This window comes from Liolophura sinensis, chromosome 12, assembly GCF_032854445.1.
Source record: "Liolophura sinensis isolate JHLJ2023 chromosome 12, CUHK_Ljap_v2, whole genome shotgun sequence".
Taxonomy (NCBI): Eukaryota; Metazoa; Mollusca; class Polyplacophora; order Chitonida; family Chitonidae; genus Liolophura; species Liolophura sinensis.
This window is the reverse complement of record NC_088306.1, coordinates 1,098,143-1,125,345: the sequence shown is the minus strand read 5'-3', so window position 1 is coordinate 1,125,345 and position 27,203 is coordinate 1,098,143. Positions and strand designations below refer to the sequence as shown.

Below are 27,203 nucleotides of genomic sequence, written 5' to 3'. Positions count from 1 at the left end.
GATCAGACAATCAGTAGACATGTACATCTATATATATACGAGGTGTAGGCCAAGTGATGATCAGACAATCAGTAGACATGTACATCTATATATATACACATGAGGTGTAGGCCAAGTGATGATCAGACAATCAGTAGACATGTACATCTATATATATATATATATATATATATATATATATATATATACATGAGGTGTAGGCCAAGTGATGATCAGACAATCAGTAGACATGTACATCTATATATATATACATGAGGTGTAGGCCAAGTGATGATCAGACAATCAGTAGATATGTACATCTATATATATATATATATATATATATATATATATATATATATATATATATATACATGAGGTGTAGGCCAAGTGATGATCAGACAATCAGTAGACATGTACATCTATATATATATACATGAGGTGTAGGCCAAGTGATGATCAGACAATCAGTAGACATGTACATCTATATATATATACATGAGGTGTAGGCCAAGTGATGATCAGACAATCAGTAGACTTGTACATCTATATATATTTATACATGAGGTGTAGGCCAAGTGATGATCAGACAATCAGTAGACATGTACATCTATATATATATACATGAGGTGTAGGCCAAGTGATGATCAGACAATCAGTAGATATGTACATCTATATATATATATATATATATATATATATATATATATATATATATACATGAGGTGTAGGTCAAGTGATGATCAGACAATCAGTAGACATGTACATCTATACATATATATATATATATATATATATACATGACGTGTAGGCCGAGCGATGATCAGACAATCAGTAGACATGTACATCTATATATATATATATATATATATATATATATATATATATATATATATATATATATATACATGAGGTGTAGGCCAAGTGATGATCAGACAATCAGTAGACATGTACATCTATATATATACGAGGTGTAGGCTAAGTGATGATCAGACAATCAGTAGACATGTACATTATATATGAATGCATGTAGTACCACTTAAAACTTCTGTATACATGGAGGATGGATTTAGGGTTGTTTCAATGTTCCATGCAGAAGGTCTTCTCTGTGGCTCAGTTGGTTAGCGTGCTAGCACAGCGTTGTGACCAGAAGCCTCTCACCAATGCGGTCGCTGTAAGTTCAAGTCTAACTCATGCTGGCTTCCTCTCTGGTCGTAAGTGGGAAGGTCTTCCAGCAACCTGCCGATGGTCGTGGGTTTCCTCCCACCATAGTGCTGGCCGCTGTGGTATACGGGAAATATTCTTGAGTACGGCGTAAAACACCAATCAAATAAATAAACAAATAAATCAAATGGCCCAATATTAGTGGAATGTGAATTTGGTGATGTTTTCTTCACTGTTTTGTTAGGAACGTGTAGTACCCAAGACTGTTTCTTTTGTGGGTCACAAATTCATGAAACTTTTTTTTGAGAATGCTGTAGAATGAGAAAAATCTTAGATAATAGAAAAAAACAAATGAGCATCCATTTCATTGGATAGGCTGTCTGTGCTGTGTGGGGACTTGACCAATCAAAAGCTGAAGTGTGCAGTTTAAATGTCAAATCATTCAGCATGTTATATGGGAAAATAAAAAGAGCATGTTGTTGTAAAACATTGAGTTGTGATCCCAATGAAGGCAGTACGATTGATTCTGTTTATTATGATGCACATTTGTGTGATTATGAAGGGCCATGTGTACATTTATATGGTGTGAGATTTGCAAATTATATGTATACATTTTATATCTCCACATTTGCAAGTTTGTTTTTTTGTCAACAACAACGTGTGTTTATTTTGGGTGTTCTACACGAAACAAGAAAAGGGAAAGTAAAGATTTCTTCCCTTTGCAAGACTCCATGTCTGGAGTGCTTTTTGATGACACTTACAGCGCTCTTAGCAATTTGAAGCTAATTTGTTGGCTTGTTTCAAGAAAAAACACTCCTGCAAATAACTGTTTAGCTGAGGCATTATTGACAGCTTTCAATAGGGTGTGAGCGAATCACAAAACATCTCCTGAATGCTAATGTGTAAGGAAATGAATTGCGGGCAGATTTTCCGTTTTATTCCTCCGTCAATCTTCATGTAGTGGCCCAGTTTCTGGCTGTTCTGGACTAGTATTGATCACTGATGATAAGTAAGCAAACATCTCCGTCATCACTTTGATGGGTTACTATCCGATAACTCGATAACCCAAAAATTATGGCCGACTCCACGACGGCAATGAGGGACTTCCCTTGGCTAGAAAGAGACACATCGACCAATAATTCGTTCAAAGTAGATTTTGATAGTCGAGTCTTCTCCCGACGTTGATTTTGGAGTCGTCCCCTCCTTCTTTTTTTTAACTTTCCAGTCAGCATCTCGATCTCTCGCCAGGGAAATCTTCAGACGCCCTCAGTGATGGTATCTAAACCGTTGTTTTTCTTTTCCAGTCTCAGACACTCACAATTCGGTGGAGGATAAAATCAGGAACTTCTGATGGTAAACTGGCAGGAAACCATGGCAACTGAAGAGGATGTACTCTTCGATGATGTTTACGAACTCTGTGAGGTGATTGGCAAGTAAGTACTATTTTTTTCTCAAAGCTAATAAAATAGCCTTCGAATGCAGTTTTCATTGCAAAGTTAAAGTTTGTGTCTGTTGAATGAAGTGAGCACGTGTTACCTTATTATACGTGTCAAATGATGATAGGCTACTTCTTTGTTTCTTTTTCCAGCGTGTAGAACATCAGATTTTTTCTTTGAATATAACAAATATGAAAAGTGTAATTGTAGGGCTCCCCAACGTTTTCTTTGAAATATTACAATTCTCTTGTAACTACATAAAATTCCAGCATAAAAATAAGGAGATTCATTTTATGAGACAAAATGGGTCAGAGGTCAAAGGAAGAGTCCATTGTAGTTCATGGTGGAATGAAGCTAAACAATGAGTTCTAATTTGGAAAGGCTGTGAGAGACAAAATTGTGATATATGATCTGTTTGAGGTGTCTCCAGTTTCAGTAAACAGGTTTCTTATTTCTCACCACAATTCTCACACACATTGTGCACGCGTGTTAATTAAATTACATAATTACTGTAAAATATCTATAAAAAAAAAAAACTAAGAGGATACTACAAGTGCTTTAAAAACTGATTCAGTTTATTGTACAAATTTTTCAAAAAATTTGAATATCTTAGAAATCTGGTTAAAGTTTTGACCAAGAGCCGGGGATGATAAGCTGAATAGTTCGTAGAAGATGTGGACAGCTTTGTGAATTTAATTTGACTTACGGTTTAATGTGACTCGGTGAAAACCCATTTTTCATATGGCTTAAAAGTTGTGTAATTGCTTGAAATTAGAGTTGAAAAACTTTAAAGAAAAAGTAAGCTAAAATATGAAGTAAGGTTCATCATACAGACAACTGCAAACTATGTATAAAAACACTTTTTAAAAATTTTTTTTGTTTTAAGGGTGTTGAAAGGCATTCAAATATTTGAATTCTGTGGTAGGCTTTATGGGGCCATACTGGCATTATTTAGGAAATCTGACGTCACATCCTCTTTTTTTCCTCATGTTCACCAGAAGGAAGGAATTTTTGGGAACATTATTTCAGTAATCTTTTACTCATGGGTTAAAAAAGTTATTACAACTTTCAGTGTCGTGATTAAAGCTGGAAAAACTTCCTAGAGTTTCTAACTTCTGATAGTATGGTCCATAAAGCCCACCTTAGAATTTAAAGATTTAAGCGGCTTTAACTCACTTTACAAAAATCTAAATAAATAAACGAAAGTATATTTATGCATAGTTTTAAGTTTTCTGTGTGATGAACCTTACTTCATATTTTAGCTTTCTTTTACTTTCAGTTTTAACAGGTTTGAATCTTTTTTATATTTAAACTGTTTTATACTGCTTTTAAAGTGTGTTGGACAATATCCCTTCCTTTTGTGAATGTTGGAAAAAATGGTCTCATTGAGAGTTTGTTTTTGATATAACTGAAAATTGTGCAACCTTCATAATTTAAAATTTAACTTAGCTGATGTAATTGAAATCCTGGAAATGTCGCGGAAATGTTTGAAGATTTCTTTTACTGTGCTTTCAACTTTTTTATCAAGTTTTTTTTGTGTGTGTGTGTAAATGAATCTTCTCATTTTTGGTGATGTGATTGAAATATGTCATTTTTCCAGTGGAATTCATGCATACATGTTCATGTTACTGTGAAAATAAAGCTAGTAATGATTTGTTTGTGTCACTAAAGGTGGAGGCTTCATAAAACTGTGCAAGAACAAAACTTCTTAAAGATTATTTCTCTACTCCTCCCAGTTCTCTTAGAACGTTTTAAAATATTGGTCGCAGTGGTGATTGAATAGGTTGAAGAATTAGGGTAGAGTAACATGCCATTATATAAATTGTTGTAGATCATTCATCTGCGTCGGAGTGGAACAGTGTAGAAATATGTGATGAACATTTTACAGGGATTTTACGGTATCGGTCATCAGGCATGTTGATCTAAATCTACATGTAGTTGATACTCAGTATTTTTATGTGAAATCTAAGCCTCATGATCATTGCCCCTCCTGATGTATTCGGAAGGGGACACTTGTGGACAGTGAGGTGGGACATTATGTATGGAGGGGGACACTTGTGGCCAGGAAAGTGGTACGTTGTGGCCAGGAAAGTGGTACATTGTGGCCAGGAAAGTGGTATGTTGTGGACAGTGAAGTGAGACATTATGTACTTCTTGGCATTATCCAAACCTGAAAGCTCATTGTGTTTTGGAGTTTCTGCAGATAAGAAATTCTGGACTCGCTTACCAAATTCAGAATCAGAGTAAGTTTGAACTCGTTTGCCCATCGTTTAAAATTGTGTTACTATTTGAAGTCCTAGTTATTATTAAAACCTTAATTAAATGCTTGGATCAAGGGATAGGGAATCCCTGAGAATGTGTGCATTTATATCATGTGATTGAAAAAAAAAATGAAATCTACTCACTGAAACAAGATAATCTCAGAAACGGCTGTGTGATAAAAATCTTCCTATTTGTAGATGACACTGTGAGTGCTCTACAAGTGAGCCACTAGCAGGCTCGTGCCTGACTTGTGGCATTCCACTTTCAGTCATCTGTGGCCTATGACATTGTGTACCACAGTCACAGTACACATGGATACATGTACGTGTAGGTGCACCAGAGACACAGTACACGCGGATACATGTACGTGTAGGTGCACCAGAGACACAGTACACATGGATACATGTACATGTAGGTGCACCAGAGACACAGTACACGTGTATACATGTACATGTAGGTGCACCAGAGACACAGTACATGTGGATACATGTACATGTAGGTGCACCAGAGACACAGTACTCGTGGATACATGTACCTGTAGGTTCACCAGAGAGACAGTACTCGTGGATACATGTACATGTAGGTGCACCAGAGACACAGTACTCGTGGATACATGTACATGTAGGTGCACCAGAGACACAGTACATGTGGATACATGTACATGTAGGTGCACCAGAGACACAGTACTCGTGGATACATGTACATGTAGGTGCACCAGAGACACAGTACATGTGGATACATGTACATGTAGGTGCACCAGAGACACAGTACTCGTGAATACATGTGCGTGTAGGTGCACCAGAGACACAGTACACGTGGATACATGTACGTGTAGGTGCACCAGAGACACAGTACACGTGGATACATGTACGTGTAGGTGCACCAGACACACAGTACACGTGGATACATGTACGTGTAGGTGCACCAGAGACACAGTACACGTGTATACATGTATGTGTAGGTGCACCAGAGACACGCTTCCAGCTTCAAAGACCGCTTGGTCGTACTAACCATGTATTCTGTACATATGTAGCTAACTTCTCAGGGAGATTGGGGTTCTGCTCCCAGCCACACATCAGTACGGTGCAGGTGTGAGGAGCACCTGCAGAACTGTGAAGAGGCTGTGCAGTACTTGTTGGTTTCGTATTGGGTGATGATCTCCATGGTCGGTACCACTGATTAGTTTTTTTTCGCAGTACACTAATGGTGTATCTCTGAAAACCAGAAACTTCAATGACAGTGACTCAGCATTTAGGATCCGAGTCACTTTGACCAAAAAATTACGTCAAAATAAAATGCCAAACTATGAAGTCACAATCAAATTTTTACGGATTAGATCTACAAGAAATGACTTAAACTTAAGCAAATGGCTAAGTCTGAATCTAAGAGTTCTGTTGATCTAAAAACTTTTTTGGGGGTTTGTTTGGAATGTATGATGATACCCTATAGGATTTTCAGTACCAAAAGTGATATTGTGTGACATTTATTAGCATTAAATATGTTCATTTTTGAGTCAAAATCTGAGGTCATACCTGTACAGTACAGTGCTGTGTATTTCCACTCAGTCTCATGGCGTAACCAAACAGTAGCCTGCAATGAAAGCTTTTACTTTTTTTGTCCCCATTGGTTACAAAGTAGCAAGCTCATGGGTTATCTATCAACATTTTTGTGCGTGGTTGTTGCAGACTACATGTATGAAGGAAGGTCTTCTGCTTGTGCTGCCTTCAGGGTTATGGTATCAGGTTTTTAACTATCAAAGCCCTCCTCAATCTGGTTGTCATTCCAGAAGGATCAGTCAGAAGTTTGGTTAAATGTTTACCCCAGATGTTTCCTGGCCTTCCCACATCTGGAAAACAGGTGCTTATTAAGTCACCCTTCCCCACCACCAGCTTGGGCCTGGATCTTAGCTCTCTGGTGGGGCTTCTGGCTCCTACAGGTAGTAAAGTGGCTTTGTTAGTGCTGGAGTTTTTATTTGAAGTTTGATATGATTGATTAGATCGGTTTATCATTTACTTATAATTGGACTGGATGGCCCCAAAGTTAGCAGTATCATTTATACATTTAGGAACATTTGTAAAGTAACAGTAAGTACATACACATGTATGTCCTAGCTTTTAGTGAAAGTACTAGATTGTGTTCTCTGGTCAGGTTTTGTTCCTAGCTTTTAGTGAAAGTACTAGATTGTGTTCTCTGGTCAGGTTTTGTTCCTAGCTTTTAGTGAAAGTACTAGATTGTGTTCTCTGGTCAGGTTTTGTTCCTAGCTCTTAGTGAAAGTACTGGATTGTGTTCTCTGGTGTGGTTTTGTTCCTAGCTTTTAGTGAAAGTACTGGATTGTGTTCTCTGGTCAGGTTTTGTTCCTAGCTTTTAGTGAAAGTACTAGATTGTGTTCTCTGGTCAGGTTTTGTTCCTAGCTTTTAGTGAAAGTACTAGATTGTGTTCTCTGGTCAGGTTTTGTTCCTAGCTTATAGTGAAAGTACTAGATTGTGTTCTCTGGTCAGGTTTTGTTCCTAGCTCTTAGTGAAAGTACTAGATTGCTGTTCTCTGGTCAGGTTTTGTTCCTAGCTTTTCGTGAAAGTACTAGATTGTGTTCTCTGGTCAGGTTGTGTTCCTAGCTTTTAGTGAAAGTACTAGATTGTGTTCTCTGGTGTGGTTTTGTTCCTAGCTTTTAGTGAAAGTACTAGATTGTGTTCTCTGATCTGGTTTTGTTCCTAGCTCTTAGTGAAAGTACTAGATTGTGTTCTCTGGTGTGGTTTTGTTCCTAGCTCTTAGTGAAAGTACTAGATTGTGTTCTCTGGTGTGGTTTTGTTCCTAGCTCTTAGTGAAAGTACTAGATTGTGTTCTCTGGTGTGGTTTTGTTCCTAGCTTTTAGTGAAAGTACTAGATTGTGTTCTCTGGTGTGGTTTTGTTCCTAGCTTTTAATGAAAGTACTGGATTGTGTTCTCTGGTGTGGTTTTGTTCCTAGCTTTTAGTGAAAGTACTAGATTGTGTTCTCTGGTGTGGTTTTGTTGCTAGCTTTTAATGAAAGTACTAGATCGCTGTTCTCTGATCTGGATTTGTTGCTAGCTTTTAATGAAAGTACTAGATCGCTGTTCTCTGGTCAGGTTTTGTTCCTAGCTTTTAGTGAAAGTACCAGATTGCTGTTCTCTGATCAGGTTGTGTTCCTAGCTTATAGTGAAAGTACTAGATCGCTGTTCTCTGATCAGGTTTTGTTCCTAGCTTTTAATGAAAGTACTAGATCGCTGTTCTCTGATCTGGTTTTCTTCCTATCTTTTAATGAAAGTCCTAGATTGTGTTCTCTGGTCAGGTTTTGTTGCTAGCTTTTAATGAAAGTACTAGATCACTGTTCTCTGATCAGGTTTTGTTGCTAGCTTTTAATGAAAGTACTAGATCGCTGTTCTCTGGTTAGGTTTTGTTCCTAGCTTTTAATGAAAGTACTAGATTGCTGTTCTCTGATCAGGTTTTGTGTTCCTAGCTTTTAATGAAAGTACTAGATCGCTGTTCTCTGATCTGGTTTTGTTCCTAGCTTTTAATGAAAGTACCAGATTGCTGTTCTCTGGTCAGGGTTTGTTTTTAGCTTTTAATGAAAGTACTAGATCGCTGTTCTCTGGTCTGATTTTGTTTTTAGCTTTTAATGAAAGTACTAGATTGCTGTTCTCTGATCTGGTTTTGTTCCTAGCTTTTAATGAAAGTACCAGGTTGCTGTTCTCTGGTCAGGATTTGTTCCTAGCTTTTAATGAAAGTACTAGATCGCTGTTCTCTGATTTGGTTTTGTTCCTAGCTTTTAATGAAAGTACTAGATTGCTGTTCTCTGATCTGGTTTTGTTCCTACCTTTTAATGAAAGTACTAGATCGCTGTTCTCTGATCAGGTTTTGTTGCTAGCTTTTAGTGAAAGTACTAGATCGCTGTTCTCTGATCAGGTTTTGTTGCTAGCTTTTAATGAAAGTACTAGATCACTGTTCTCTGATCAGGTTTTGTTGCTAGCTTTTAATGAAAGTACTAGATCGCTGTTCTCTGATCAGGTTTTGTTCCTAGCTTTTAATGAAAGTACTAGATCGCTGTTCTCTGATCTGGTTTTGTTCCTAGCTTTTAATGAAAGTACTAGATCGCTGTTTTCTGATCAGGTTTTGTTCCTAGCTTTTAATGAAAGTACTAGATTGTGTTCTCTGGTCAGGTTTTGTTGCTAGCTTTTATTGAAAGTACTAGATTGCTGTTCTCTGAACAGGTTTTGTTCCTAGCTTTTAATGAAAGTACCAGATTGCTGTTCTCTGATCAGGGTTTGTTCCTAGCTTTTAATGAAAGTACTTGATCGCTGTTCTCTGATCTGGTTTTGTTCCTAGCTTTAAATGAAAGTACTAGATTGCTGTTCTCTGGTCTGGTTTTGTTCCTAGCTTTTAATGAAAGTACTAGATCGCTGTTCTCTGATCAGGTTTTGTTCCTAGCTTTTAATGAAAGTACCAGATTGCTGTTCTCTGATCTGGTTTTATTCCTACCTTTTAATGAAAGGGCTAGATTGTGTTCTCTGATCAGGTTTTGTTGCTAGCTTTTAATGAAAGTACTAGATTGTGTTCTCTGATCAGGTTTTGTTCCTAGGTTTTATTGAAAGTACTAGGTTGCTGTTCTCTGGTCTGATTTTGTTGCTAGCTTTTAATGAAAGTACTAGATTGTGTTCTCTGATCTGGTTTTGTTCCTAGGTTTTAGTGAAAGTACTAGGTTTCTGTTCTCTGGTCTGATTTTGTTGCTAGCTTTTAATGAAAGTACTAGATTGTGTTCTCTGGTCAGGTTTTGTTCCTAATTTAGGCTGCAGACTGTACTTCTACATCTTCAAACAGTCAGTATTGTAGTGTTTTGTGACTGATTTGTACACACTAATGACACTTTCAGTAATGTAGCCGAACAAATTTTAACCAAGTGTTTTGACCAAGTGTTTGCATTGAACAAAAAAAAAAAAACAAAATGAACGAGTAAGACAAAAAAAAAAAAATTATCACATTTGTTTGCAACAAAATGCCTATTTTCAAGTGTATTCATGTTGGTGTGTTGTGGAAATCAGCAAAAACTTACCAATTTATTAGTTTCCATGTGTCATCAGTCTGGTCATTCAGAAGCTTCCTGAATTTGCTGATAATCAATATCCCACATAAAAAGTCTTGCCATCACCATTTCTACGTGCATTAATGCTGAATTTAATAATATGTCCTAAAAAAAAAAAAAAGCTGCCAAATTAGAAAAGCTTTAAAACTTTACAACAATATAGACTCTTTATCATATTGGTGAGTTTTTGTTCTTTGTCTACATGCTACAGGCTATGAATGTCAAAATGGAAGCGAGACAAAAAACTTATGATGTTGGGGATTCTTTTCAGCGCACAAAAGCGTTCGTGGCATAATTTCCCTATCAGTCTATCAAACAGAGATGCTTGAAAGAAAAACCCTCAGTTTTCCCAGTTATTAGGCTTGCTGGAGGCTTAATTTATGTCATTTATTTCTGGATGCTGGTTGAAACTTGATTATGCCTTTCATATTTTCACTGCCAGTGGCAATATCAGATCTTTAAAACTATGATTCGTTTAGTTTCACGTGAAATTTTCAACATGTAAACACATGTATTTCTTACATCATTCATTCTGATGAAAACCCTGAAGTAAAAGAAAAGCCAAATATAAAGTGAGGTTCGTCATACAGACAGCTGAAATGCAGACTATGCTTAAAAGTACTTTCATTTATTTTTTCAGATTTTTTGAAAGTCATTCAAATATTTGAATACTATGGTGGGCTTTATGAGCCATACTGACGTTATCTAGGAACTTGCATCACCTTTTTTTCCTGATGTTCACCAGAAGAAAGGAATTTTGGGATATTTATTTCTGTTATGTTTTACTCATGGGTAAAAGGAGTTATTCCAACATCCAGTGATGTGATTAGAGTTGGAAAAACTCTGATGATTCCTCTGGTGTCAGAGTTCCTAAACTCTGGTAGTATGGTCCATAAAGCCCACCTTCCAGTGCAAATATTTGAACAGTCTTAACAAAAATCTGCAAAACATAAAATTTATGAGTGTATTTATGCATTGTTTTAAGGGATTTATTTAGTGACGCCTACTATGATTTTTAGAGGCCTTTAAAAGGCATGTATTCATTCAGTGGGTTAAACATTTAGAGATAGTCATACTAAGTTCTGCGGTTCAGGGTGAAATGTACACCTTGTTGGGATGTAACTTGAAAAATCATGCCAGAAAAACCTAATTTTTGGACTTTCATGTACATGTATTCTACCAAGGGGGCCTTGCAGTTTTCTCGTATTTGTCAGAATTGTTTGAAACTTTGTGAAATTTTGATTTTTTTTTAAAAGCTAGCACTTCAGTTTTAATTAATTTGTTAACTAAAGAGCTTGTCTGTCACCTCAAAATGGCAACATTTGGGGCCAAAGTTTCCTTATTCATCAATAATTATATTAGTGATCATTATATCAGCTGTTCCTTTGTGGATAGCTAAACACCTAGCTAATTAGTTTAACTATATTTTGTCATTCTTTACAGTTAACAGTGACCTTAATGACTCTATATGATTTAAGGCCAAAGAAATTTGAAAAATAAGATTGTTCTTAAATGAGCTAGAAATCATTTTAGTGTCTTTAACTGTTGACAGTGAAATAATTTTTATTTGTGTATTTACTTGATTGTTGTTCAGTGCCATACTAGATAATTTTTCACTTGTAAAACAGCAGTCAGATTCCTGGGTGGAGGAAGCAGGAGTGTGCGGGGTAGTCCACCAGTCTTTAGCAAGTTTGGAAAGAATAAATGAAGTTAGTATAATTGTGAAGCTATGAAGAGGTAAAGAAAATCTGATGATCTACGGTAAGTGCATATGGCTACCAGGTGTGTGCTGCTGAGCTTATGCCTCGCTGGGGGTGAGAACTTATCCTGCCATTAGAGGGGCATTTGATACACCCAAAGGGTACAGGGTCATCTAAACCTGACTGCCACCAACAGTCAGGGCTTAACACAGTTAAAGCTAATAATAGCTACACTGATGATTTCAGAACATCTACCTGTATGAAATATGCTATGAAAAGTGAGCCTGTAGCTTTTACATGAAGGTACTAATGAAAAAGCCTTGTGTCTAGTTTGCTGTGTTATAATCTTGTAGTTATTTTGTGTTTAGTTGATATTTTGTGTGAAAGGTTGAAAAGTAAGGCTTGCAGTAAGTAAGCCTCTTACTGTATCATTTACTCCATTCTACATTCATATTTGTATAAATATGTGATCACTATACACAAATGAAGTATAGTGATGGCTGTAACCAAGTACATGGTAACCAAGGACATGGTAACAGAGGACATGGTAACCAAGTACATGGTAACTAAGTACATGGTAACCAGGTGGAAGTCCTTTGCAGTGAGTTTCAAATATTATCAGGAAGTTTCTTGTTTGAAATTAATGAAGAAGTAGAGAACAGAAGGATTTGTTGGAAGCTGTTTATTTCCATGTTTTCATTAATTATGAGTATTATAAAGGACTGGTTTTGTGTTTGTTTTTTCCATTTGCCTTCTCCCTTTGATGTGCTGCATTGTGTTTCAAACCTTTCTGTTTTATTGTCTATAGTCATTAAGCTTTCTCCTGATAAAAAACACTGTTTCTTTGTAGATAACAATATCATGAGATATTAGGTCTTTCATGTTGTTGAGGGAAGATTTTATCCTTTGGTTTGGTAAGGCTGTGAAAATTGTTCATTATATCATCTTTGCATTTTCTCAGCTTTTTTGTGTAACGCAAATGGACTTTTCTAGCTTTGTTAATTACTCTGCTAGGTGTACTGTAAAGATTTTGATCATATTGGGCCTTTTCATTTTGTGAAACTTTTGACTTTTTTGTCATGAATTTCTCAATAAATCACAAGGAATCATTCAAGAACTGTGGGAATTCAATTATCCATGGTCAGCTGGCTTTGATTCCAAGCAGAAGAGATAAATTCCTGTATGCATGACAGTTGGTGTCCACATTATGGTGGGTCATTTAGAACAGGAGAAATGATTTCTGACTGAAATTAAAGGTTGCCTGATTCATGTGGATCATTTCGTCTGCGTTTCTTGTCGTAATGTGTCACTTTGAAGTGCATTGCGCCATTTGACGTGCAGACTTGATAGCTCGCATCTGCCGTGACTAGGGTAATGTCTGGTCTTCGCGAGACGCCCGTAAGTGCCTCCCTTCAGACTCGCTCTTGTCTCCGGGGTTCAGCTGTTAGTCCCGCTTCAACGACTCACTTTCATCTGTGGAAAGGTCAAGGTCACTCTGTCAGAGTTGTATGCCGATCACGGTAATAGAATGGCTATCAAGTTTATTTGATTTGGAGGTGATCCCAGTCTGATAAATTGTGCTGTTTGTCATTCGGAGCAACGTTTTTTTTCCCTCAGGGTAATTCTTCTATAAGCATTGCCAACATGATGAAGTAAAAATTTTAGTAAATGAAATAATATTTTTCCATGTTACTCTTTATTAAGGTGTTGCTTTGGGTTGTTTATCAAAAAATGTGGTGTGGGGGTGTGAAAAAAAAAATGTAAATCTCCCGAAATTTTTTCTTCCAAATTCTTTTTTTAAGAAGGGAACAGATATCATGAAGTATTACTCACGAAACTTACATATTTTTGCAATTATATTCCCAACTTTCTAAACAAAATTTCCTTTTCAAATATTTTAAGATTGTCACAATGAGGGAAAGCTGCAAGTTTAAGTGTCACAATGAGGGAAAAGGTGCAAGTTTAAGTGTCACAATGAGGAAAAAGTGCAAGTTTAAGTGTCACAATGAGGGAAAAGGTGCAAGTTTAAGTGTCACAATGAGGGAAAGGTACAAGTTTAAGTGTCACAATGAGGGAAAGGTGCAAGTTTAAGTGCCAAAAATGAGGGAAAAGGTGCAAGTTTAAGTGAAATGTTTAGATCATTTACTATACATTGAGGAAATTGTACATCTGTAAATTCATAAATACCTGTTTTTATCTTGATGCATGTAGCACATTTTACCGATTTCAAATATGAAATCTCTGCATTCATAATTGCTGCTTACAGTAAAATGTGGAGAATTGATGTACAAGAGTTTGAGGACACTTAGTACTCTCTGAATTGTTTGCTGTTTTGGGACCGTTGCCATGCCAGCAATCTTCACTGCATACATGCGTATACAGAGAGAAGTCCCTATGACAGCTGTTGTGTATTCTTGCATCGTTTTATCATGGTGTTTGGATCTACACACACACTCTGTCGCACATGGTTATATTGTCTGTTGAAACTGGTGTCTTGTCTCTCCTACCATGTGTTTTGAGCGTACTGTGTGCTGATTTAAAGTACACACATTATAAATTGTAACACATACATTGTATAGAGAGAGAGAGAGAGAGAGAGAGGCACTGTCTTAATGGGATTCCCCATCTACATATGTACTCCAGTATATACTGTATTGATGTGCACTATCACGGAAACAGACGATCTCCTGTTCTATTTATAGATCTATAGAAAATAGAAACACGCTGCAATTAATTTCAGGTAGGAATATTTTCCTGCAATATAAACGCACAAGGGTTTAGGATTTATACGTGCATTGCAAAGAGCCGAACATACATGTACGCTTCCACAATTCATATTCTGTTAACTGTTGTCATATTTCTGGGCAACTTGCATGTGTAGCTGTTTGATCATGAAGCAGGGCTTTTTCTTTAGTTTAGGGTTAAAGCCCAATGATAAGGTTGCCATGCATTGCCATTTTAAACTACCTGTTCAGTCTTGATCTGTTCAGTTTGTAGGGGCTGTGTTATGTAAACTGATAAGGTTGCCAAGCATTGCCATTTTAAACTGCCTGTTCAGTCTTGATCTGTTCAGTTTGTTGGGGTTGTGTTATGTAAACTGATAAGGTTGCCAAGCATTGCCATTTTAAACTGCCTGTTCAATTTGTATGGGTTGTGTTATGTAAACTGATAAGGTTGCCATGCATTGCCATTTTAAACTGCCTGTTCAGTGTTGATCTGTTCAATTTGTAGGGGCTGTGTTATGTAAACTGATAAGGTTGCCAAGCATTGCCATTTTAAACGGCCTGTTCAATTTGTAGGGGTTGTGTTATGTAAACTGATAAGGTTGCCATGCTTTGCCATTTTAAACTGCTGTTCAGTCTTGATCTGTTCAATTTGTAGGGGTTGTGTTATGTAAACTGATAAGGTTGCCATGCATTGCCATTTTAAACTGCCTGTTCAGTTTGTAGGGGTTGTGTTATGTAAACTGATAAGGTTGCCATGCATTGCCATTTTAAACTGCCTGTTCAATTTGTAGGGGTTGTGTTATGTAAACTGATAAGGTTGCCATGCATGGCCATTTTAAACTGCCTGTTCAATTTGTAGGGGTTGTGTTATGTAAACTGATAAGGTTGCCATGCTTTGCCATTTTAAACTGCTGTTCAGTCTTGATCTGTTCAATTTGTAGGGGTTGTGTTATGTAAACTGATAAGGTTGCCATGCATTGCCATTTTAAACTGCCTGTTCAGTTTGTAGGGGTTGTGTTATGTAAACTGATAAGGTTGCCATGCATTGCCATTTTAAACTGCCTGTTCAATTTGTAGGGGTTGTGTTATGTAAACTGATAAGGTTGCCATGCATGGCCATTTTAAACTGCCTGTTCAATTTGTAGGGGTTGTGTTATGTAAACTGATAAGGTTGCCAAGCATTGCCATTTTAAACGGCCTGTTCAGTTTGTAGGGGTTGTGTTATGTAAACTGATAAGGTTGCCATGCATTGTCATTTTAAACTGCCTGTTCAATTTTGATCTGTTTAGTTTGTTGGGGCTGTGTTGAAGTAGGTGGCCTAGTTTTTTCCCGTGTTAGGAGTATAAGCTTTGTGTTGAAAAGGGATAATCAATTTTGATTAGATTGATGAGAGCCAGACAGGAATTGATGGCCCGGCATAGTTTAACTGTTGTCCCCTTTTGTTCCAATAAAGCTACAGACGGATCACAGTGCCGTTTCTCTCGACATATAAGGTAGCAATCTCTTTCTTAACAAGCCCTCCACTTAAGGTCACATATACACTCCAGATTGATTTCTCGCACCAGAAAATACCCGTAGCACGCAAGAAAAGAAAGTGGTTCTTTAAAAGAAAAAGGAAAACTCTGTGTCGAAGATGGAAAAGCAATCTATTAAATGGAGTTGAATTGAAAACAGCTTTCTTTCTTAAGGACGCCAGCGTAGGTCTTTTGTAAGACGTAGGTCAGGTTTTTCAAAGAAAGAAAAAAATTAATAAAACGTGTTATATGGAAACAGGCAGTTGATCTTTTGCCACGTCTTAGCTAATGGATTTCCTGTATAACTTACTGAAGGCTTCCAAAGCGATTGTAACAAGCTATAAAATACTAATGTCTACTTTTATCAGCGTGTACTTCCAGGTATGGATTTTTTTTTTATTTGACCCTTGTTCAAGTGAATGTGCCCAGAATTTATATGTGTGGGTAACACTTAGGTCAATGTTAAACTGGTCACTATTGAGAGGGACTGGAAATTACTAGGGTGTGGGGAGGGGGGAGGGAGTTTCGTTTTTCGTTTTGACACACATATACAAGCACTAGTGCAGTACCTGTTGAAAACAGTTCATACCTGGCTTACCCTCTGTGTTTTAATGATGACATCTACACATCTACACATAAGGTCTGCCAGCAACCTGCGGATGGTTGTGGGTTTCCCCCGGGCTCTGCCCGGTTTCCACCCACCATAATGCTGGCCGCCGTTTTATAAGTGAAATATTCTTGAGTACGGCGTAAAACACCAATCAAAAAAAAAAAAAAAAAAAAAATCTACACATATACATGCACTAGCGCAGTGCCTGTTGATAACAGTTCATACCTGGCTTACCCTCTGTGTTTTAATGATGACATGTCTACACATATACATGCACTATTGCAGTACCTGTTGATAACAGTTCGTACCTGGCTTACCATCTGTGTTTTAATGATGACATGTCTACACATATACATGCACTATTGCAGTACCTGTTGATAACAGTTCATACCTGGCTTACCCTCAGTATTTTAATGATGACATGTCTGCACATATACATGCACTAGTGCAGTACCTGTTGATAACAGTTCATACCTGGCTTACCCTCTGTGTTTTAATGATGACATGTCTACACATATACATGCACAGCCACTAGTGCAGTACCTGTTGATAACAGTTCATACCTGGCTTACCCTCAGTGTTTTAATGATGATGTGTCTACACATATACATGCACTATTGCATTACCTGTTGATAACAGTTCATACCTGGCTTACCGTCTGTGTTTTAATGATGACATGTCTACACATATACATGCACTAGTGCAGTACCTGTTGATAACAGTTCATACCTGGCTTACCGTCTGTGTTTTAATGATGACATGTCTACACATATACATGCACAGCCACTAGTGCAGTACCTGTTGATAACAGTTCATACCTGGCTTACACTCGGTGTTTTAATGATGATGTGTCTACACATATACATGCACTAGTGCAGTACCTGTTGATAACAGTTCATACCTGGCTTACCCTCTGTGTTTTAATGATGATATGTCTACACATATACATGCACTAGTGCAGTACCTGTTGATAACAGTTCATACCTGGCTTAACCTCTCTGTTTTAATGATGACATGTCTACACATATACATGCACTAGCGCAGTACCTGTTGATAACAGTTCATACCTGGCTTACCATCTGTATTTTAATGATGACATGTCTGCACATAAACATGCACTAGTGCAGTACCTGTTGATAACAGTTCATACCTGGCTTACCCTCTGTGTTTTAATGATGACATGTCTACACATATACATGCACTATTGCAGTACCTGTTGATAACAGTTAATACCTGGCTTACCCTCTGTATTTTAATGATGACATGTCTGCACATATACATGCACAGCCACAAGTGCAGTACCTGTTGAAAACAGTTCATACCTGGCTTACCCTCTGTGTTTTAATGATGACATGTCTACACATATACATGCACTAGTGCAGTACCTGTTGATAACAGTTCATACCTGGCTTAACCTCTCTGTTTTAATGATGACATGTCTACACATATACATGCACTATTGCAGTACCTGTTGATAACAGTTAATACCTGGCTTACCCTCTGTATTTTAATGATGACATGTCTGCACATATACATGCACAGCCACTAGTGCAGTACCTGTTGATAACAGTTCATACCTGGCTTACCCTCTGTGTTTTAATGATGACATGTCTACACATATACATGCACTAGTGCAGTACCTGTTGATAACAGTTCATACCTGGCTTACCCTCTGTGTTTTAATGATGACATGTCTACACATATACATGCACTAGTGCAGTACCTGTTGAAAACAGTTCATACCTGGCTTACCCTCTGTGTTTTAATGATGACATGTCTACAGATATACATGCACTAGAGCAGTACCTGTTGATAACAGTTCATACCTGGCTTACCCTCAGTGTTTTAATGATTGCATGTCTACACATATACATGCACTAGTGCATTACCTGTTGAAAACAGTTAATACCTGGCTTGCCCTCTGTGTTTTAATGATGACATGTCTACATATACATGCACTAGTGCAGTACCTGTTGATAACAGTTCATACCTGGCTTACACTCGGTGTTTTAATGATTGCATGTCTACAAATATACATATACATGTACTTTGTGTAGAGTATTCCACAACAAAGGTATTAAAGTTTTGTACCCCACCTAAAGTTTACCATTTTCCAATTGCCACATTTAATCTGAATCTGATTGGTTTATCAACCATAAGAGTTTTTGGTGAAGTATTTTTGATTTCTTATCAGAAATTCGTGTTTGTTGGCATCAAAAGTGTCACTTTAAGGTCTTAATGTGCTCCATACCAAAAATTAGGTGAAATACAGTATGCTCTTGTAAAAGGGGAAAGATCTCTGAGGTCATCGTTGCCTGAGCAATTTCCTGAAAGTTGCCACTGCACTTTCTTGGGTCCTCAGCAAGTGTAAAGTTGATCAGACTAACTGTTGTAGAAGAAATCAAAGGCCAGATATACATAAACTGTACATCATACAGAGATTCTTAAATTCATATCTTTAATTCATAGGGTTAAGATGTGTAAACTGTTCATCTTGTCGAGATGGAACGTGACAAAAAGAATACTACCTATTATGATTTTGAGTGAGTCCTTAGGGTTTAAGTTTGTACTTAACAATTTTTCAGTCACAGGACAATGGGGGAGTCTTTATAGTGTGAATGTATGTGTAATGTGCCTCCTTGTTGGAGGATGGATTTCCATCGCTCTTTTATCTAGTGCTGTTTCACTGAGACGACTTACCAAAGGCAAGTAAGTCACCCTCACTCGAGCCATCATACTGATACGTCTCAACCAGTGGTTGCACTATCCCCTCAATGTTGAACGTCAAGTGAGGAAGCTACAATATAGGTGTCTTATGTGTGACCTGACCCAGGATTGACCCTGGATGTACCGCGGCTGAAGGGGACGCTCAACCAACTGAGCCATTGGGGCCAGTTGTAGGATTTTGAACCTAGATTTTCCCCAAACTCCCTTAGAGTTTTCAAAATGCATCGGCTATTTAGGAAGGGCTGCAGTTGACATGTAATTTTCTTCACCTTTGGGTCTCTTTCTGTTAGGAGATGTACACTTTTCTCTTTTTTTTTTTTTTTTTTGTTAGCCCTTGTGACTACCCATGTCAACTCCTCTATGTACAGTGTACATGTGTTGTTCCCGATCCTGTTCGACTGTCCTTTTCTTCTTGGGTAGATATGGTTTATTCTTAAGGTCATGAAAAACATGTCCACTTTCCATATGTGTCAGGCAAAGTTGTCTTGTTCTCCTTGTTACCAATGCCGTAACATTGCCATAACACATACACAATATGAAGATTACAACTGTTTAAAATATATTACCACAGGAATGTTAAGTACAATGAAGAGCTGCACCTAAATGCTATGACAGTTGAAAATAACGTTTTGCTTTGTGTTTAGACCAGTAATTGAGTCACGGTTATTTTTAAGATGACAGAGAGACTTTGAATGACCTCTCGGAACATTTTTAACGGAAGGGCACTTTCAAAAGCACCCCCATTTCCCCCCTCATTTATAGAACCACATAAAAGTCCATTCGAGCCACTTCTGAAAGTTCATAGCTAAATATTAACAAGGAATCAGGTCAGTTCTTTTAGTTGGTTATTGAAAAAAACATCTGCTTACTGGCTCCAGGGTATTCTGGCCACCCCATGGCGTTAATCCCCAGTCGTTCATTCTTTTTAAACACATTAGTTAAGGATTATCTGGGACGTAACTGCATATTTATATGTGTTAATTTGATGGTAAAATTCAGCATACTGTAGTATTAAAATTGCAAATGTCGCTACCTTCTGTGACTTCGTTGTCACCATGGTACTAAATGGTTTTTGCCTTCCTCAGAACACTTTGATAGCCTCGTCATCAGACCAATATGGATTAAAGGATTTGTCAATGTAAGAAGTCTTCAATAATCTGGTCAATCATTACATTTATAAAGCATCAGGGAAATCTCTTCTTAGTTCCGCTAGCTTCGCTGGTACAAGAGCACCAGAAGGCATCCCTTGTCTCTCCCCACTTCACACTCCTGTTAGCTGAGGTCTGAGATGCTTTATGCAGAGAATCTCCGCAGCTTATTCAGTTTTGAATTACTGTGAATCAAGCAGAGCGGCCAAAATCACATCCCTTTGTCCATCAACCATGACTGAAGACTGGGACTAAGCCATTGCCATTGATGGCAAAGCTTATCCTCTGAACAATTTGTACTTTTGTTGATCTGACGTCTTTGTGGCGGGGGGTGGGGGGGGGGGGGGGGGCCTCGATGGAATCCCCGCTTTCAATGGGCCACTGTCCCAATAAACTGGCTTGTCTGACACAGCCTTGCAAAGGACTGCATGTAAGAGGGGTTCATTATTTGGGTCTGGCTGTGGTTTGACAGGACGTAGAGATGTGGTTGTCCCTGGTTTGGCTCGAGGTGTTGACAGGATAATTAATCAGGATAAGATGTCATTAGAACTTGTCATGGTGAAAGCACTTATGAATGTGACGCAAAATTGCTGTACTGAAAACTACCGAAGCTCTGTGTGTTTATTAACAGTAAGGCTTACATTGAATCTTTTCATTCCATCAGAATTACATGTCCGTATAGCCCTGGATCATTGTTTGTGAGGTCTGGGTGACAATAGATCATTGCAGTGTTCTTTGGGCTATTAATTGGCGAATACTCACACATTTATTTATTTGAATGGTGTTTCATGCCATTCTCAAAGAGTATTTCACGTATATAACGGCGGCCAGCATTATGGTGGGAGGAAAAACCAAACCATCCGTAGGTTGCTGGCGTAGACTTACTTGCATGTCCTTCACCAATGTAGCATGCAAATTTATCAGTAAATTTCCAATGGTTGGTGGTTTATCATGATATAAATGGGATTGAATACATTTCCTGCCAGGGAAACACATTGGATGACCTCAAGGCTATCACTCTGAATATCAGACATTTTAACGCTTGAAAATAAAAAAAGAGTATCTACGTACACACAAGATCCAGTAGATCCACTGATAAGTTTCGCGTAATACACAATGATATGTATTGATCACCGGAGTGATGATGACATGGTAAAATATTGATCACCGGAGTGATGATGACATGGTAAAATATTGATCACCGGAGTGATGATGACACGGTAAAATATTGATCACCGGAGTGATGATGACATGGTAAAATATTGATCACCGGAGTGATGATGACACGGTAAAATATTGATCACCAGAGTGATGATGACATGGTAAAATGCTGAAATATGGAGTCAAACTGAAGCTTTAGTTTGTCAGAGTTACTCGACTTGTGTATCATGTATTCTGTGAGTTGATTGTAACAGAAAGGCGTCTGCAGGTTTGTTTGGAAGGTTATGCACATGTAGACAGAAGTCATTTAGTTCTAAACCTTTTTGTACATGAAAGAGCAACTATGAGTCCAATTTAAGCACCTTTTTAGATGAAATTTGATTTGGAGACAGAACTGCATTTGTAGGGCTGGCCAGTTTCAGAGCATTACAAAGAGTTTAATTTTGTGTCAGTTTACACAGTGTAATGTCCTCAGGAAAAAACTTGCTATAACAGTATGTGAGCTGGAAGAATTATGCTGGACATGTATTGCTTGAGGGTTTTTTTTTGCAATTTTTTGGGGGTAAGAAATAATGTCAAACACCGTGATAAAGTTAGCGTAAAGCGTTGCATCAGTGTAGATCAAGAGATGGAGCTAGCTGTGAGCTTGACACTGCTCACCCGATGAGAATGTGAGATGTTGTCTCTATCTTGTGCCATTACGTGTGTTGATTCTGCCGAGAGATGTCTAAATGACTGCCACGCTGTCCTCTTAAAAGCTTGTCCCGAGAGGCAGCCGATGTCATCTCAGTAAATAACGGCTTTCAAAGAAGCCGTAAAGAATCGTCAAGCTTTCTAAGACAAATTTATCCCTCCCTTAAGGAAAATATAATTAGGCATTGTCAGATTCCGTCTTTTGTTTCTGGTGGACGAGAGGTCAGCAAATCCATGATCTCGCTCAGCGTTTTGAAGCGTCGTTTCTCGGCGATGTACTGATACCATTAAATGGGCCAGTGGATCGCGGGGAAAATCAGGCTCTGTTTACTGTCTGATTAGCCGATATCCCACAGCATAGTCCACCAGTAACCCCGCTCGGGGGCCTTAGTTAGATAAACTCCACTCACTGATTAGTCACACCGCGAGCCCAAGCCTTGCCCTCGGCAAAGCTACCTTTCTGCCCGTGCCCGTCCCACCAAAGCCAGCGGCTGAGCACCGCCAGCGAGAAGTATTGCTATTGAGCTGTATGAATTATGGTTATGCTTGCAAGTAGATCAATAGCCTGCTATCAGGGGATTTGTTGAGCTGTCAGGAGTGTTAGAAGGCTTACTGGCCTGTAGACAAAGTTTGACGTTTCTTGGCGCACGCTGTAATGTGGCGAGTAATGTCTGAGTGAATAGGGAGGTCGTTGTCGCTGATAACGCCCGTCAGCGTTCTGATTTGCTGGATTTATGACCGCACTTTACAATGGATGTGTCTTCATCGCCTTCCGCTTCATTTGTCTGAACACAGAGAATTAACATTTGTCGTTGTTGCCCATGGTACATGTTTGTCTGTCTGTATGTAGGTTTGTACTTGTACATGCACCAAATGTCCTGCACCAGATAGTATAGTGACAGCGGACAGCTATGTGGTACAGGACAAAACTGTCATGTAAATAACATGCAACTTTTTAAAGAATTTAAATAGGTGGAAGAGTTCCCTTTATGTTCTGAACCAACTTAAGCATTATTTCCAGGTTTGTAACCATTGTTCCATGTTCTGTACTAGTCAGACATAAGTGGTGGCAAAGAGGAAGCTGTAAGTCAAGAGCCTTGCTCGTTTTACTGCTCAGTAATTGAAATTTAGTGATATCTGTCCAAGAAACATTCCCCTGAGATGTACATGCGTGTAAATTTCAATTCTTATAAAAAGAAAAGAAAAAAGAAGTAAAAAAAAAAAAAAACCAAAGAAAAATGTAAAAATGTCTGTACATGTATTAAGTAACTAATGAATACTAATTTGACACTTTCCTCACTCACTCCGAAGAGAAAATGAAAAAAATAGTTCCTCTGTCCATCTGTTGGTCTACGTTAAGACGAACATGTCTTTTGTTAAAACTGTTACTCTTTTAGGGTGAATCTCATGCTTGTACAAATTGCTTCATTTGAAGACGAGAGTTCCATGTAGCATTTGTGGTTGTTCATGGTGCACATGTTGGTCCCATATGTAGGTTGGTTGGTCCTGTCTGTCTATTTCAGGCTTTGTGCTGCATGTTGTAATAACAAATGGCATTTGCCAATAATGTGACGAGAGCCCCCACTCAGTCTCTCTAAACCAGACCATCCTAACCTATCGGTTGAGTAGTCTTTCTAAACCAGACCATCCTAACCTACCGGTTGAGTAGTCTCTCTAAACCAGACCATCCTAACCTACCGGTTGAGTAGTCTCTCTAAACCAGACCATCCTAACCTACCGGTTGAGTAGTCTGTCTAAACCAGACCATCCTAACCTACCGGTTGAGTAGTCTGTCTAAACCAGACCATCCTAACCTACCGGTTGAGTAGTCTGTCTAAACCAGACCATCCTAACCTACCGGTTGAGTAGTCTGTCTAAACCAGACCATCCTAACCTACCGGTTGAGTAATCTCTCTAAACCAGACCATCCTAACCTACCGGTTGAGTAGTCTCTCTAAACCAGACCATCCTAACCTACCGGTTGAGTAATCTCTCTAAACCAGACCATCCTAACCTACCGGTTGAGTAATCTTACGGCTATGGTCCTCTGCATAAGGAGAGTACACTCTGAGGAATGTGTAAAAAATGGCTGAAAAATTGAAGAAGTTGAAACATGCACTGTGAGAAGTATAGGAGTAGATTCGAAAATTGTACAATGAGAGGGGTCAGAAACCGTAGAGAAGAAAAAAAGACAGGAAAAAAAGAAATAAAGTAAGAAAATAAAATAAAACTTGATACAATTTAGATGGCAATAGCTTTTCGTAATGGTGATGTGCCATAAGATGACAGCTGACATGGCTTGGTTGTCTTTCGTGTCCATATTAAATAACACGCCTGCTAACTTAACACTCTTTCCCCACTCTCAAGGGGAAAAAAAATATTGTTTTTCTTTTCATCTGTCGGTCCAGTTTAAGAAAAACATGACTGTTTTGGAAGCTTTTGTGTGACCTTTTGGTGTCATGTGGCGGGAGCAAAATTTCAGCATTGTCAGTGCTGTTCCATTTGAAAAGATGACAACTTGAAAACCTGCCCGGGACTTGAATGGCGATCTTAAAACATGGAGACTTGTAAACCTGGCAATCTAAAAAAGAGAGCTGATTGCAATGTACTTGTATTAATATTTTAGGTTCTGTCAGTTTTCAATCAAATACAAAACATTGATGGAGCCATGTAACCATTACATTGTATTAGGCATTTTCAGTGTTTACTGTTACTGTAGTCTTAGTTAAGGTGTTTATTTCACCCTGGAGTTTGTCGATGCATTATTAAACCCTTATGATATGGTGACGTGTATTTTGATATAACATACTGAATATTTGATATACCTCTAGGATGTGACTTTTCACATAAACTGTGCTCAATTCATTTTATTGATATTATGCTCAAAAACAACCATTTTTTATGAAAACATGTCACTTCTGACACCAAAGATTATATTCAGTTGATTAACTTTGGTGGTAAACATTGGGGATACTCAGGCAACTGAGGGCACCTGCCATACTTGCCATGGGTGTAGTCAGCCTTTATATGTAATCGCCCAATTTGCGATTTTTCATTATACAGTAAATTTACAGCTTCAGTGCATAAGCTTGCTGCGATTTATAGCTTTTGCTGATTAAAATAAGACAAAACAAAAACATAAATTAAATTTTTGGCAATTTTTCGGAATATGAGATGTTCCAGTTGATTCTACTCGTAGAAAAAAAGAAAAAATAAGAAAATGATAATGCTTGTAATCCCAAGTTTTTCACATTCCTTCCTGTCTTCCTCCATATCTGTCCAAAGGTAATTACCCCTGCTGTACAAGGAAGTTTCATGTATTACTCTGAGATGGAGTCTCTGACACTTGCCTCTATATTAACGGGATGCAAATATCAACCTGTTTTCAAACTTTGTTTTATTCACAAATTTCTTACCCTATATCTCTCCGATGTTAATTACCCAGGCTTTGTAACTGAGTATGTGACATGTACTTGTGATTCGATGTAACAGCCAGTTCAGCCTGAGGATAGGATGAGATATAATAATGTATGCGATCTTGTCTTAGAAATTGTTAAGTGAGGATTACATTGGCTTATAATTATAAAAACCCTCCAATGAGAAAGAAGCGAAGTACTCAGTGAGGATTATTAACCAATTTCTGTGGGCGGCATGTTTTATTTATTATTTTTTTTCTGTAAACTTGGTAAATCTTGGTAAACGTTGCATATTCATACCAAACACTTCAGCATCCTAAATCATGCATATATATATATATATATATATATATATATATATATATATATATATATATATATGCTTATGTAGCTAATTTTTCAAGGTAATATAAATTGTGAAACTTTTCAACCACTAAAGCACTTTTTTGCCCAGTAGAATTTAGTTATACAATTATTATGAATAGGATGTTGAAAATGATTTGCATGTGTTAATAATGATGCAGGCTTCATAAAACTGTAACGTATATTTCTGTAGACCCCATAGTTCTCTGAGAATGTTTCACAATATTGGTTGCAGAGGTGGATGAAAACATTGAAGAATCAGGAGAGTTGTATTTTTATTCAAAGGTGCAACACATCATTGCCCTTCTGTCCGTATAACAGGCCATGATGGCTAAAGGCAAGCAGAGTTAGCTCTGGACAAGGTTCCCTCTGCTCTTTGAAATCTCTGAAAGAAAAGCTTATTTAGTTACTGTCCGTGGAGGACAGTGAGGAAACAAAGGTTTTCAATTGCCTCTACCTTACCATATGTCACGCACATATGTGTATAACAAATAGCAGTGCTCACCATTGACTTTCAGCAGCAAGTGACACGGTGTTACAGCCAGGTCACTACATGCTCCTGACAGCGCATGCGTCGCTCTCTACCTTCACTTTACATCACTGCCACCACTAGACAAGCTTGACCTTTGGAGACTGTGTGACGCATGTAGGCTTGTTTAGACTTAACCTCATCTCTTGTGTCATTGCGTGGTTATTATTTAATCAGGATTCATCAGTAAGATTGTTTTAGGTGTTGAATAGAATCATGTTGTGCATACTTGAGATAAAGGGAATGCATGTGTATCGATAATTAGCAGTAACAAAGGTTGAGACAGAATGTTTGTGTTTTCTGGCATCACTTCCTGTCTCATAACTGTGACCCTGGTGACCTCAGCATTGTTCAAGATGTCTGTACAGAATTTACTAGTGGTGGCGATGCTATAAAGCCAGTGTAGAGAGTGACGCCTCCGCGGTTAACTAGTTTGTTAAGATCTTTCTATTTTAATAACCTATGTCATTATAATTAACCTACGTACTTGTGTTATGTCAGTGACTTCAAATGCCTACATGTACATACATGTCGTATCAATCTTAATCCCTTAATCCTTTAATCCATATTTTAATCTTTTCTTGGTTATACTGTTACATGGTTCTCACCAGGTTCAAACCTGTTCAGTCCAAGTTGGGATGAGCTGTGACAACCGTGCTAAGCAACACACACATGCACTAATG

At 38.0% G+C, this 27,203-nt stretch overlaps 1 protein-coding gene across 7 annotated transcripts in view; it reads left to right on the top strand.

The window, feature by feature from the left end:
- Positions 1 to 27,203, top strand: part of LOC135478987 (peripheral plasma membrane protein CASK-like) — a 288,668-nt gene that overhangs the window by 26,173 nt on the left and 235,292 nt on the right. For 4 of the 7 annotated variants that reach the window (XM_064758679.1, XM_064758683.1, XM_064758682.1 and 1 more), the window contains exon 1: positions 4,672 to 4,822. In XM_064758679.1, the coding sequence (XP_064614749.1) occupies positions 4,725 to 4,822 (98 nt within the window). In that variant the 5' untranslated portion in view covers positions 4,672 to 4,724. Of the gene's footprint in view, positions 1 to 2,447; positions 2,577 to 4,671; positions 4,823 to 27,203 lie in introns of those variants that run through there. The other 3 variants (XM_064758684.1, XM_064758681.1, XM_064758680.1) reach the window with 1 other exon arrangement.